This window comes from Coregonus lavaretus, assembly GCF_964263955.1.
Source record: "Coregonus lavaretus genome assembly, chromosome: 6".
In the NCBI taxonomy this organism is placed as follows: domain Eukaryota; kingdom Metazoa; phylum Chordata; class Actinopteri; order Salmoniformes; family Salmonidae; genus Coregonus; species Coregonus lavaretus.
The window spans coordinates 56087533-56102925 of NC_139993.1; the positions used below are offsets into that span (position 1 = coordinate 56087533).

Here is a 15393-nt window from a genome sequence, read left to right on the forward strand (position 1 = left end):
CTGCAATGCGTGTATCTGACTCGTGTGTCTGTATCTGACCGAGTCCGGATGAAACATTGATAGAAGGCAATAATAAATAAAAATGTCTATTGATTTTTAATGACAGACATCACACATGGCTAATGAACCAAAGTAATTTGAGAAAAATTATTGATCCTCTTCCACCCTGGCTCAATATTGGACTAAATGAGCCTAATACTTCTTAGTCCAAGGACCTTACACATGTTCCGTTTAAAGGGAGAATTGGCTCTGGAAGCCTAAACAGCCAAATACTCTATATAAATGTGAATCGATTCTCAATTGCGGTACGGTTCTAGAAACCTAAATCCCTCTACTTTCATATCACATCAAAAAAATATTTTCACAAATGCATAATACACACTTACTGTACAGTCTTAAACAGTTTTAATAGTTGCAGATGACAGTATTTTTCAGTGACAACACGTTTGTGGCGTCCATCTTCCATTTACACACAGGTGTTCGGAGATGCAGATAGCTAATTAGCACAGGTAGTCCACTCTGTCTTCCGTAAACAAGCACTGTAACATGGAGAGATGGCCGTGTGGGAACCCTAACCCTATAAAAGGTGTGTATCAATTTAACCTTTATTCATTTATTTATTTTTTCCTCGCTGATATGAAAGCTAAGGTCCTTATGCTTCCAAAACCGTACCGCAAGCGATCCGTGTTAATGTTCAGACGGAGCGTTGCGGATCTTAACAAAATTCCCTCGTACAGAAGACGCCTTCGTCCAATTACTTATGTGTAATGTAATGGAACTGAGAGTCATGATCAAGGGCTACTTCCTCCCTACCCCAGACATGCATGTTCATCTCAGTGTAATAATAGATTTCAGTTCAGTCCAGCTCAGTTTGCATCAGACTTAGATTTGTCTTAGTAGCCTCTTTACTGCTTATCATCCCACCCAACCACAAGCATGCCCATTTCAGAGGAGCAATAGAGTTCCATGGAGTTCAGTAGTTTAGTCCCGTTCCTGGTCAAGAACGGTCCAACTCAGACCGTCTCCACTCGTCTGAGTAGGTCTACCAGCCCATCCTTACTGAGGAACATAGTCTCACCAGTCTGCTGACAGATCACCTCAAACCTGGGTGTCTCCTCTGTAGCCTTCTGCCCCACTGCCACCACATAGGGGTATCCAAGCCGACTGGCATCCTTCAGTCTCTTACCAATGGTCATCTGTGTACGGTCATCCAGAACCACCTCACCTCTTAGGCTGGGCAAAGCCTCCCCCAGAGAGAGGGCCAGCTCCTCAGCTAAACCAGCCACCTCATCCACCTTACTGCCCCTTTTAGGTGGCAGAACACAGACCTGGTAGGGGGCAAGCAGCCCAGGCCAGTGGATAGCCTCCTCCGTGGACATCACCTCTATGGCGGCAGCGAGGATCCGGGTCACCCCCAGCCCAAAGCAGCCCATCTCAGTGACAGCAGGCTTGTTCTGGGTGTTGTTGAAGGTGGCGTTGAATATGTGGGAGTACTTGGTGCCAAGGTAGAATGTATGACCCACCTCTATGCCCTTGGACTCCACCAGTGTGCCTGCCTGGCACTGTGGGCAGTCAGTCCGGCCTGGTTCCATGGTCTCCACATTGGCAGAGAAGGAGCAGCTCCCACAGACCAGTAGTCTGTCCTCTCCGATGTCTGCTGGGAGCTGGAACTCGTGGGAGAGTTTACCTCCGATGTTCCCTGTGTCTGCCTGGACCTGGACAATGTGCAGGCCCAGCCGGGAGAAGAGGCGGTTGTAAGCCTGACATACAGACTCATACGTGTGGTAGGCAGCCTCCTCACTCACATCAAACGTGTACATGTCCTTCATGTAGAACTCCCGCCCCCGTAGCAGCCCGAACCGAGGCTTTGGCTCATCACGGAACTTGCGGGTGATCTGCATAGACAAATGAAACACGCATCAGTTTAATACCATTATAATATAAACCCAAGTGTATGATGAGAAGAAAGAAGCCTCACTCTGAATAAACTAATGAATAAGGTTGAATGTGGTGCCATACTGTAGCCTATACCTGGTAGAGCATTAGAGGCAGCTGTCTGTAGGACAGGGTTCCCTGGGAGGCTAGCAGCTCTGTCACTGCCTCCTCATGGGTGGGGCCCAGGCAGTACTCAGCTCCGTGGCGGTCCCTCAGGCGGAACAGCTCTTTTCCCATCAGGTCCCAGCGCTCGCTGCGTCTCCACAGCTCCGCAGAGCACAGGCTGGGCATGTCCAGCTTCTGCCCACCGATCCTCTGCATCTCCTGGTCGATCAGCCTCACCAGCTTCTCCATGGAGCGCACTGTGGCTGGGAGGAAGTAGTAACAGCCAGGGTTGGAAGGGTGGATGAGACCTGCCTGCTGCATCAGTCTCTGGCTCTTGCAGGTCATCTCCCCCTGAGCACGACTCTCCTGACCCAGATCACGCAGGTTGGAGGGCTGGAAGAGACGGGAGACTAGGGGAAGGTGTGTGCTAGGTCGGGAGGTGGAGTCAGTGGGGGTTGGCTTTGGGGCATTTCCAGCAGCACAGCTTGAATGGCTCTTACAAGGAGTGATAAAGGCTCTGGGCAGGTGGGGTAAGACTCTCTGCCGAAGGTGATGCATTAGGACTTCCATTGTAGTAGACTGGTGTCAATATCCTAGAAATATGAGAAAAATCAAGGACTTGTTTTACATATACTGAACAAAAATATAAACACAACTTGTAAAGTGTTGGTCCCATGTTTCATGAGCTGAAATAAAAGATCCCAGAAATGTTCCATAAGCACAAAATGCTTATTTCTCTCCAATTTTGTGCACAAAGTTGTTTACATCCCTGTTAGTGAGAATTTCTCATTTACCAAGATAATCCATCCACCTGACAGGTGTGGCATATAAAGAACCTGACAAAACAGCATGATCATTACACAGCACCTTGTGCTGAGGACAATAAAAGGCCACAAATGTGCAGTTTTGTCACACAACACAATGCCACAGATGTGTCAAGTTGAGGGAGCGTGCAATTGGCCTGCTGACTGCAGGAATGTCCACCAAAGCTGTTGCTAGAGAATTTAATGTTCATTTATCAACCATAAGAAGTTGGCAGTACGACCAACCGGCCTTCACACGACAATGGAACTCCACATCCAGCTTCTTCACATGCGGGATTGTCTGAGACAAGCCACCCAGACAGCTGATGAAACTGATGAGTATTTATGTCTGTAATAAAGCCCTTTTTGTGGGGAAAAACTCATTCTGATTGGCTGGGCCTGGCTCCCCAGTGGGTGGGCCCACTCATGGCTGCGCCCCTGCCCAGTCATGTGAAATCCATAGATTAGGGCCTAATTTATTTATTTCAATTGACTGATTTCCTTGTATGGACTGTAACTCAGTAAAATCGTTGTGTTTATATTTTTGTTCAGTATAATAATAGATTATATGAGGAAATAACCCCAAGGTCAGCAAGAAATATTTAAAACTAGCTAAGTAAACTAACAGCATGACCCTTATTGTGTTAGGCAATGCAATAAATCATAAAACGATGACATTATCCAATGGTCATCTATTTGTAACCTTTGAAAGTACCCGGTTGCTAGCTAGATGCATTCCACCAATGCATACAACCTTTCAGATGTATCTAGCCAGGCAGGTATAACTAACTAGCTAGCTGTTAGCAAACAAGCTAGCTAGTTTTCTCTGCAATGCAAGCACGAGAGCAACTCACCTTGAGTATGACACCAAGTGAGCGTAATGATGAGCTAGTATTTGATTCATACGAAGTTTATTAGCTACATGACAGGGCTAAAGAACGTTAGCTAAGCTAGCTAGCGAGCCATGCGTACTCTCCTTCGACAGGGATGTCGACCCCCGTGGATAAATATCCTCTATGTACTGCCACCTATCGTGCTGGAGTAGCTAGCTAAACTGTCTTAATTTTTCAAAAATCCAAACCGATATTTTCAAAACGGATGCATTATATTATGGACAGGCACCATCCAGAGAAGCAGACAACAGAGTCCCAAAATGTGGAACATCAAACATTTTATATACACGGACTGGGGTCGTTCATAACTTTTCCTGACCAATCAGGATCTTATCCGTCTTATGGGAGGAGTATGTTGCTATAGTAATATGAAACAAGAAACTTTGAAGCTAGCTAGCTTTCTTGCTGCCTCGAATATGTTCACACATAACTAGCTTTCTAACGAAGTCATAAACTGATTAGTAAACACCACTATTGCCTCTGTACTAACGACGAGATAAGACCACCAAAATGTCCACCACCAGAGCAAAACTGAAGAAACCCACTCTGAAAGTCACACCGTAAGTCAGTTGCTAACGTTACCCTAAACATGCTAATATGGATGGCAGGTGATGCTATGTAGACTGTTACCAGCACTTTTACTCCTAGGCCATGCTCTCCAAGGCTTTTCACTATTTTAACACCCTGTCATCTCACCATATCCTTCGGCCTATTAAATTGCATGTTATTGTGTAATAAATCTGTGTGATCTCATCTTATTTTATTTTTATTTTTAGCTAGTAGATAGGGTCTAACTTGATGTGTTCTGAGCAGTAGACAAAATGCTTTTACTGTCTTTCAGATCTTCCCGGGTAATGAATGTCTCAACATCAGGCATACTCCGGGTCAACCACAGCACAACATATGCTCGGAGTATCAATGCCTCAGTGAGCCGGAAAAGTTTCAGTTTGGCTGCTGACAGCAAAATCTTTGATAAAAGCTCTGTTCCAACACCAAAACACACAGTTCAGGTACAGCCCTTTATTGACACATGTTTTGTTTGATACATTGTGTGCTCAGCTCCCTCCTGTACTCCCTGTTCACCCATGACTGCGTGGTCGTGCATGTCTCCAACTCAATCATCAAGTTTGCTGAAGACAACAGTGGTAGACCTGATTACTAACAATGATGAGACCGCCTACAAGGAGGAGGTGAGAGCCCTGGAGTGGTGCCAGGAAAATAACCTCCCTCAATGTTATAAAACGAAGGAGCTGATCGTGGGGCCGCAGTGGAGATGGTCAAAAGCTTCAAGTTCCTCGGCGTGCACATCACTGACAACCTGAAATGGTCCCTTCACACAGACAGCGTGGTAAAGTAGGCGCAACAGCGCCTCAGGAGGCTGAAGAAATTTGGCTTGGCCCCTAAGACCCTCACTAACTTCTACAGATGCCCCATTGAGAGCATCCGGTCGGGCTGTATCACAGCCTGGTATGGCAATTGCACCGTCCACAACCACAGGGCTCTCCAGAGGTTGGTGCGGTTAGCCCAATGCATCACCAGGGGCACACTGCCTGCCCTCCAGGACATCTACAGCACCCGGTGTCACAGGAAGGCCAAGAAGATCATCAAGGACCTCAGCCTCCCAAGCCACAGCCTGTTCACCCCGCTACCATCTAGAAAGCAGAGACAGTATAGGTGCATCAAAGCTGGGACAGAGAGACTGTTAAACAGCATCTATCTCCAGGCCATACTGTTAAGCAGTTATCACTAGCCGGCCTCCACCCAGTACCCTGCCCTGAACCTTAGACACTGTTCTAGCCGGCTACCACTCAGTTCTCTGCCTTGCACCTTAGAGACTGCTGCCCTATAGAGTCATTGAACACTGGTCACTTTAATAATGTTTACATACTGTTTCACCCACTTTCTTCTGAATTATGTGTATATATTTTTTTTATTGCTAGGTATTACTGCACTGTTAGAGCTAGTAGAAACACAAGCATTTCACTGCACCTGCACATCTTTGTACGCGACCAATACATTTTGATTTGATTTGACATTGCAATAACAATTACTGTGCAGCAGTTAAAAAGTGACATCCCTCTCACAGGTCTTTGATGAAAATGGCAAGGACGTCACCCCACAGCCTCTCTACCATCCAGACCCTGCAGCCGTGACGTCTAAACACAGTAAGATCTTTGCCAGTGACACCTCTGGTGGCACCATGTCAGACTTCTACTCTACCGCATACCAGACAACAACCAACGCTAGCTTCGCTGGGCCCTTTACCAGGTAACACACAGAATATTCACTTTTTAAAAGCAACATTATTTAGAAGGCAATGTGCTTAACTTTATGGTCATTGGACTATGTACTGCTTTGAGTACCTTAATCTCACACTCTAGCTCTCTTGTAAAACATTTTTAAATAATATGACTGGTGGTTATAACAGAATAATGCTGCCTGTCGTATGTCAGGTCAGTGTTTGGAAGCAGCACAGTGTCCAGAGGGAGCCAGTCCACGATGGAGTCGATGAATGAAGAGATTGAGGACCCATCCTCCAAAAGGGACATCTCCATCAGTCTCTCAGGTTGACAATCCTTTCACTCTCATTTCATTTACTGATGATGTTACAAGAGCTGCCATGGCAGCTATATCACTATGATGACAAAAAATGTATTGTGTTATCTGCAAGTATATGTCATCTGAGAATACCGGGATGCACAGTTACCCAAAAATTTACAATTTTGAAAACCTGGATGCTTTTATTTATGTTGTTGATGTATATTTCTGTCCTGTCAGATGTCCAGGTGAGAAGGGAAGAGGTGAAGGAGTTGATAAAGGAGGAGATGTTGGATGACATGGTGGATCGGTACCTCATCGAGTCAGAGACCCTCTGGCTACTGGACATGCCGGCCATCTCTGTGTCTGTGGACTCTGAGGAAGCTGAATCTGTCAAGTAAGCAATCACCTTTTCCAGACTCAGAATGAAATAACTCATATGTACACTACCAGTCAAAAGTTTGGACACACCTACTCATTCAAGGGTTTTTCTTTATTTTTACTATTTTCAACATCGTATAATAATAGTGAAGACATCAAAACAATGCTTTTTTGGTTACTACATGATTCCATATGTGTTATTTCATAGTTTTGATGTCTTCACTATTATTATACGATGTAGAAAATAGTAAAAATAAAGAAAAACCCTTGAATGAGTAGGTGTGTCAACTTTTGACTGGTAGTGTAGATCCAAATGATGTAGATTCCAGGCTCAGGCCTCAGCAGCTCATAATGCAGATCCTTGCTTGCTATGTAGTTTTTATACATTTTCATGCAACTTGTGTTCTGTCGATTACCCTCTGTCTGAAGAGAGAGAAACAATCTGTACGTGGAGCTGTGTAAGAACAGAATGGGGAATGATAAGTATGTGGAGCGTTCCATGCAGACGTTCAACGGAGCGCCCAAGACCAAGGAGGTCCAGAGTGAGGCCATCACCATGGTGGATGCAGGTTAGGATGCACTTCATCCTCAGTTGTCCTTGCTATGAGATATGAGAGTACTCTTGTCTGTTGTTCTTATCTCACCTCTCACACAATGGCTATCACCCAAGCACAGCCTCCTCAGTCAGCCTTTAGTTTGTTAAGCACCCCCCACTGAGCACAGATGTCAATTCAACTTCTATTCCACATTGGTTCAGCGTAATTTCATTGAAATGACGTGGAAACAACGTTGATTCAACCAGTGTGTGCCCAGTGGGCTTCTGGCCTCTATGCCTGATGTTACAAATAGCTATTGTCACCTTTGCCCTCTTTACAGCCACCACAGCCACCAGCTGGGATATGTATGACTCATTCTGCAGCGCAGGGCTTGGGGAGGCTGCCTTGTCCCCAGACACAGACAAGGCCAGCGTCCCTGAGATTGTCTCCAACCACAGGCTGGACCCCACCAGAGCCCCCGAGAGAACCATGTCTGTCATCAGCACCACTAGCATAGGTACAGTAACACTGTCATTAATAGAATAGAACCATATTAGAGAACGAAGGGATCATTATGGTTATGATCCTGCAGCAGTTCTAGGGTTTCTTATTTATTTACAGTTTATTTCATGATGACGTATGATATTAACAGGCGTTTTTCTATTCAAGCGAGTGCCTCTAGCTCGCGGATCGAGATGGAGCTTTTCCTGGTCCCGTCTGAAGATGAACCGGACCCGGAACTGATTCTGCAGTCAGAGAAGTTCCAGCAGGATCTGTTTGTGATGGAGAGGATCATTCTGGAGAACATCTACCAGCCGAAGCTGGCTGCATACAGACAGCTCCCCACATTGGAAGGTATGGTTATTACTGATGCATGCGTCTCTATCCACTGGGCACAGACGTCAGTTCAACGTCTATTTTTTATTTACATTTGGTTGACTTGTCAACTAACGTGAATTCAACTTGAAATCAACAAAACATTTTTAGGTTTTAGGTTAAAAAAAGAAAAGTCCCTTAAGTTGAGGACTTTTTGCAAATCCAATCAGTTTTCCACGTTGATTCAAGGTCATCACATTAACATATATATTTTTTTATTATGTGGAAACAACGTTGATTCAACCAGTTTTTGCCCAGTGGGTAGTGTTTTTTTTGGGGTGACATTTGCAGGCAAACAGTACAGTGTAATCTATGTCCCCATGTGGTTTATTAGCCACAACGTTTTAACCCTTAGGTCTTCATCAGGTTCGGATCGTATGATTATCAACTTGAATTGATATTTAGTAATGTTACAAATTGAATGCCTTATTTCTCATAAACAACCATGTTTGTTGGATGTGCCAGATCCTTACAGTGTGCCCAAGGTTGTGCCCACGGTGGGGAACAGGAGAGAGGAGAGTTCCCTGGATGAGGAGAGCACTCTGACCCCGGCCCTGGAGCGCCTCTGGTCCTTCAGCTGTGAGCTGACTTCAGGACACAACGTCAGCAGTATGGCCTGGAACAAGAGGAACCCAGTATGATTCTAGTTTTATTCACTTATTTATTTGTCTTTTGATGTGTGTAAAATGTTTCTACAAAATAAACTCTCTCTCTCTCCATTTTATTTCCTTCTCCAGGACCTTCTTGCAGTGGGGTATGGGCAGTTTGACTTCAAAGACCAGAAATCAGGCCTGATCTGCTGCTGGTCTCTGAAAAACCCCACGGTAACTGACACTTCTGTTTTCTTCTTTATCTCAGTTAATACCATTAGTTTCTGCAATTGTGCTGTACCTGTAGCCTGGTCCTAGATATATGTGTGCTGTATACTCCTATGGACTATCATGCCAAACATTTGGCAAGACAGCACAAACAGATCCGAAACCAGGCTACTGTACCTGTGCCAGGTTAGAGAATAGTTCTCTAGTGACTAAGCTAATGAGTTTTGTATCTTGTATCTACAGTGGCCTGAGAGGATCTTTACCTGTGAGAGTGGAGTGACTACTTTGGACTTTTCGTCTGGCAACGCCAGCCAGCTAGCAGTCGGAATGCATGATGGCAGCATAGCCACCTACAACGTCGAGAGCAGAGAGAAGACACCCGTCATTGACAGCAGGTGGGTCTGTGTCTCCTCAAAGAGAAAGAGAGAGTGAGAGAGACAACCAAATCTAATTTCTCATAGACACCAGGTGGCACTGTATACTGGCAGATAAACAGGCTATATGACAGGGTTCCCCCCCAAGTTTTCTGAGCAAAATAAAATAAATGTTATAATTTTTGTTCTTGGACATAAAATACTGTAAAATTACCAGGAAATTAGTTTGCAAGTGATTTTAATTTAGGAAATCTGCTCACAAGTATTCCCACGCATAAATACAGAGGCATATGTGATCGTATCCCAATGTTATCATGTTTTTGTCAAATACTATATCTGTTTGGGATTCTTGCGGTCAATTTGCAGTGTACAAATGATTTATGACTATGTTCTGACCCATGGCTGTATGTAATTGGGGACCCCTATATGGTTTACAAAGCAAAGCCCACAGTCACCAACATTTCTGCTTTACCCATAGGCTTTACCTTTAGAATTAGACAGTGGAGTAGGTCTATGTTCCTTTTATAATTTAAAATAATAGCAATTGTAATGTTTAAACTTTTTTGATAATCACAAAAGATTGAGGTGATGAACGATATTGAAAACAGAAATGATGATAACAAGGATAAATATTTATTTTTATTTTTGTATTTCTTATTTCAAAATGAGACTTTTTCATGTTCATTTGGAAATGCACGTATTGCACAGCCGGACATGTCAAGGACTGTGTTCAAACAACAAAACAGCAGGAAGCCTATACACTGAAAGAGAGATGGCCAACGTGATGCAGAGGAAACAATGGAAGGCCAGCCAGCCAACAACAACACATAACAAGCCTTTTAACAAGCTGTGACATCACATTTCTTTCTATTCCATCGTTAACAAGCCTTTTAACAAGCTGTGACATCACATCTCTTTCTATTCCATCGTTAACAAGCCTTTTAACAAGCTGTGACATCACATCTCTTTCTGTTCCATCGTTAACAAGCCTTTTAACAAGCTGTGACATCACATCTCTTTCTATTCCATCGTTAACAAGCCTTTTAACAAGCTGTGACATCACATCTCTTTCTGTTCCATCGTTAACAAGCCTTTTAACAAGCTGTGACATCACATCTCTTTCTATTCCATCATTAACAAGCCTTTTAACAAGCTGTGACATCACATCTCTTTCTGTTCCATCGTTAACAAGCCTTTTAACAAGCTGTGACATCACATCTCTTTCTGTTCCATCGTTAACAAGCCTTTTAACAAGCTGTGACATCACATCTCTTTCTGTTCCATCGTTAACAAGCTGTGACATCACATCTCTTTCTGTTCCATCGTTCCTCAGATACTAGCGCGATAGATTTGTGTGTATTCAATCGAGTGACGCGTTTCCACCAAATATCTACTGTTTTTACAGTATCTCCTGTGCATATCTCCCCGTTACTCATCATCTGTCTGTTGTTGTTATGACTGACTAGCTAGGCTGTGATGTCAGAGACTGTCTACTATTTTTAATCTCCATTAGACACTGAAATATCTACTGATCTCACACAGACATGTAACAAAGCTGGTAGTGACTGCGCCTTGGAAAACAAATGAGAACCTCAACATGTGTGTTAGTTGAAGCACACTTACCTGTGTGTGTGTGTGTGTGTGTGTTTTTTTTCCCTGTGTAGTGACTGTGCCCACAAGCACACAAGCACTGTGTGGCAGGTAAGGTGGATCGACCATGAGAGGGGTGCCTCAGGAGAGGACAAGGGAGAGACACTCATCTCTGTGTCTGCAGACGGCAGGATCAGCAAGTGGTTCCTGCGGAAAAGCCTCGACTGCATAGGTCCAGTTTTACCTCAGTCTCTGAAAGTTGTGGGAAACCTTTCTCTTAGTATGCCCCCTCCAAGTATCCCAAATACCCACCCTCTAAAATACTATTCTTCATATTCTTCATAGACACTTTTGCAGACAACTCTTGCAGACATTTCCCCCCTTAACCTTCCAGTCAGCAGACAACTCTTGCAGACATTTCCCCCCATAACCTTCCAGTCATAAGCGTAACTATTATGTGCTCTAACCCTTGCCTCCACAGACTTGATGAAGCTGAAGAGGACGAGGAATGAGAAAGCCAAGAAGCAGGCTCGAGACAAAGAGAGGAAGAGCGAGGCGCTGATATCACGGCAGGCGCCGGGGCTCTGTTTTGACTTCCATCCCATGGTGAGCGACCAGAGTGTTCTCATGTTCTTACGTTTTCATAAAGGATAGTTACACGTGTTGTTTTAGTTACTTTGTCCTGTGTTTTTAGGACTCCAACATCTACCTTGCTGGTACAGAGGAGGGCCACATCCACAAGTGTTCCTGTTCCTACAACGAGCAGTTCCTGGAGACCTACATAGCACACAAAGTATGAACAGATCCTTCAGGCCATACAGATGCTCTCCGCTGAACTGTATAATACAATGCCATTCATTCATTCCCTATCCCTAGCTTAATGTCCGCATCCCTGTTCAACCCTAACCCTAGCCTCAACCACAACCCTAATCCTAGCTTCATGTCCACATCTAGGTTCAACCCTAACCCTACCCTCAACTCTGACCTTAACCCTAACTTCATGTCCACATCCAGGTTCAACCCTAACCCTCAACCCTCAACTCTGACCTTAACCCTAACTTCATGTCTACATCCAGGTTCAATCCTAACCCTCAACTCTGACCTTAACCCTAACTTCATGTCTACATCCAGGTTCAACCCTAACCCTCAACTCTGACCTTAACCCTAACTTCATGTCCACATCCAGGTTCAACTCTAACCCTCAACTCTGACCTTAACCCTAACTTCATGTCCACATCCAGGTTCAACCCTAACCCTCAACTCTGACCTTAAACCTAACTTCATGTCCACATCCAGGTTCAACCCTAACCCTCAACTCTGACCTTAACCCTAACTTCATGTCCACATCCAGGTTCAATCCTAACCCTGGCCTCAACTCTGACCCTTACCCTAACCCTAGCTCTAACCTCTCCTTGCTCTCAGGGCCCTCTGTACCGGATCACATGGTCTCCGTTCTGCTCGGACGTCTTCCTGAGCTGCTCCTCTGATTGGACGATCCAGCTGTGGCGGCAGGACCTGTTCACGCCCGTGCTGGGCTTCACCTCCACCCAGAGTGCCGTCTATGACGTCATGTGGTCCCCCAAGTGGGCCACCGTGTTCGGGGCCGTCAACGAGGGACGCGTGGAGATCTGGGACCTGGGAGCCAGCATGTGAGTACTCTCTCTTTGTCTGTCTCTCTCCTTTTCTATTACTTTCTATCTCTTAATAAATAGATTTAACTCTGTCTCTTTCTCTCCCTCTCTATCTATTGTAGTTTCTTCTCTTAATGCATTTCAAGAAATATAAAGCTAAGATAATAAAGCTCAAGTCTTTACTCTGAGCATGGCCTGTGAATAAACAATAGACAGCATCTCCACCATGCCCTTGTCCCTCTCCCTAGCCTGGAGCCCACCATAGTGAGCCTGGCCAGTCCCGGGGTGAAGCTGACCTCAATGCTGTTTGCTACTGAGACAGACTGTATCCTAGTGGGGGACAGTGACGGGCAGGTCAGCGTCTACCAACTCAAGAACCTCACCGTAGGAGAGGGAACACAGGTGAGGCAGGCGTCTCCAACAGGTCGATCGCGAGCTACCAGTAGCGCGCAGCCCACCTATGAGTAGCCAAGCAATTCTGAAAGTACATGCATTTTTTCATTTGTTCCTTCGCAAACTGTCAAAAACATAAAGCTCCTGGCTACTATCCAATCAAAGCCACACTTACATTATCCCACCCCTGGTTAGCCACTATTGGCTTAAAAAGCCAAATGTAACACAACATCTGCCAATTAATTTCCAGCAATATCGCCCTTGTCTGTTTGCCTGTGATTCAAACTGAATTCTTCCGCTGCTCTATCGTTCGGTACATACTTCAATCTGAGACTGCCATTGTTGAAGTCGTTTATGCTGACATCAAAATTAGGGGTGTTGTACAAAACAAAGTCATCAGCGATTGGATAATCTCTAACCAGAGTATCAAAGCCAATAACACATTTTCAAAATGCAGCTTTACCCATGTGTGTTCTGGCTCTGGCCCAATCCATCGGTTTCTGGGACCAGTTAGAATGTGTTAGCGTTCTAGAAATCGTCGGGGAGGTACTCAGATCCAGACTCATTGCGGAGAAGAAACAAACATCTGTGGGTGTGGCATAGAGTTTGGCCGGAGCAAGGAGTTTGTGTAACCAGGCAACCTGTCTGTCTGTTTGGTGCACACGTTTGTATGTAGCCAGTTAGCGATGCTAATGATAACCATCTTGTGGGTAGACAGAAAGGCTTTCCCCAAAATCTTCTCAATTAAATGTTAACTGCAAAGTAGGCTTACCTGACAGAACTATATCATGATTATTTGTATCAATTGGGTGGCGATTGATTTACAAACTGTGCCATGACATGTGCTGCAGCAGTAGGCCTAACAGCATGGCTAGACCGGCACATTCCTCTCCTGATAGATGCGCAATTAAAGGGAAATACACTCAAATGTGTTCATTTTTTTTCCAGACCTCAAAAATTTTATTCTGATGTGATTTAAGCATTACCATGGACTCAGAACATCCATTCCCATTGTTTCTCTATGAGTCATTGTAATATTGAGAGTCAAGAAAAGAACAAAAATCATTAAAAATGTCAAATTAAACAGAGAAAACAGAATTCGGGAAGGTACAAAAGATAATTTGATTGGGGCCTGTCATGCCAAATACTGTTTATTAACCATTATTTTACCAGGTATATTTACAGAAAACACATATCTTGCATACCAAGGACCTGGGGATGAGTTGCAGGGTAGAGGAGAAGAGAAGAATGTGACTATTTCAAAGCTATGGTCAAAAAAGAGTGGTTCGCGACATGTTTCGTTTTCTAAAAGTAGCTCTTGTGATAGAAAAGGTTGGAGACCCCTGGATTAGAGTGTGGTAGCTTTCAGGTTTGAATATAAGCCAACTGCATTGCATAGAAAGGGTATGTTGTTGCATACACCTTCTGATCAGAATGCTTAATCGCTGTTCTTACAGTGACACACCTACCGTATGTGTCGCCATCATACCCACTCAGAGCTTTACCTTACCTTACCTACAAACTGTTCTCTGTGGAAATTCAGTTGGATTATTACAGACCATTTAAAGACAATTTCAGCCCAGATTAAGGCATAATTTCCTCATTCTGTGGGTGGCTGGTTAACTGTTCTTATCTCCCTGGGCAAAGAGACAGAGGGTAAAATATCTCGTCTCATCTCTGTCCCGTTAGGTGGACGCGTTAGAGGACATCATCGGCTCCACCCTGGCCAGTCAGCTGTGAGTGGGACAGACCCAGCCATGGGAGGAGGGTAGAGGGACACACTGGGACTATGTATCCCTTAAAGCTTGCCTCATCCACAACGTCATCATCGGCTGTATGTCGCCATAATGTTTGGTCCCCAGGGACTGCATCTTTGTCTGCTTTGGTTTTATATTGAGAAAGAAAACATGATCATTTATCATTACCATAAAACATAACATGTCTCTGCTTGTGCACTCACTGTCTCTCAAAGTTTTAATGTTCATCTGGCCCAATGCCCAGTTTCAGTCTTCAATAATGGCGCAACACTGAAATACCTGGAATTGACGTCATCCATTTCAAAGGAAGTTCTTCCTGATTCTATGAAGCTGCTGATCTTGTTGACCCAGTCATAAAGAAAGGTGTCTGAGCTTGTTCTGATGAAAAGCAATGGAGGATCTCTGAGTGACTGACACACACACACACATATGGATACTTTTTTCAGAAAGCTGAAATACCATGCATCTATTTTTCATCTTCCCACACCTGCATCTTTGGCTGTCCTGCCCTCATCACCACAGCAACGTCCCTGTTTTGTATGATAGTCATTGTGTGTGTACTGTATGGAGAGCACTGTGTTTTCGAGCATGCTGTTACTCTGCAGCCTGCAGTGCTGTGTGTGTATGAGTGTGTATTAAGAGTGTAGTCTGTCTGAAGAGCATCTGTGGCATCGAGATCCAGACACACACACACACACCCCACTCAGCTAATGGCTGTCATTATGTAGTTAAAGGCTTTGCCTGACATTTGAAAGTAGGTGTT

General features: G+C 44.5%; 2 protein-coding genes across 2 annotated transcripts; one reads left to right on the plus strand and one right to left on the minus strand.

Moving 5' to 3' along the window:
• Positions 1-78: 78 nt before the first annotated feature.
• On the minus strand, positions 79-3826 carry pars2 (prolyl-tRNA synthetase 2, mitochondrial). The gene is made up of 3 exons (XM_084164125.1): positions 3698-3826; positions 2032-2633; positions 79-1895 (listed from the first exon to the last, which is right to left on the minus strand). Exons 2-3 carry the CDS (start codon positions 2608-2610, stop codon positions 1014-1016), a joined length of 1461 nt encoding a protein of 486 aa, XP_084020251.1. The 5' UTR covers positions 2611-2633; positions 3698-3826; the 3' UTR covers positions 79-1013.
• A 420-nt stretch (positions 3827-4246) lies between these two features.
• Positions 4247-14613, plus strand: dnai4 (dynein axonemal intermediate chain 4; the record flags this gene model as incomplete). The annotated part of the gene is made up of 17 exons (XM_084164119.1): positions 4247-4296; positions 4578-4746; positions 5823-6004; positions 6190-6302; positions 6515-6671; positions 7085-7224; positions 7532-7708; positions 7861-8046; positions 8533-8702; positions 8805-8891; positions 9129-9280; positions 10924-11081; positions 11331-11455; positions 11544-11642; positions 12272-12498; positions 12693-12882; positions 14563-14613. 17 exons carry the CDS (start codon positions 4247-4249, stop codon positions 14611-14613), a joined length of 2433 nt encoding a protein of 810 aa, XP_084020245.1.
• Positions 14614-15393: the final 780 nt, after the last annotated feature.

Bases quoted from the DNA above. Each gene is read 5' to 3' on its own strand.
- pars2 (XM_084164125.1), bottom strand. From the start codon at position 2,610: ATGGAAGTCCTAATGCATCACCTTCGGCAGAGAGTCTTACCCCACCTG. The intron at 1,896-2,031 runs GTATAGGCTACA...TTGTCTATGCAG, and splicing joins TGCCTCTAATGCTCTACCAG to ATCACCCGCAAGTTCCGTGA.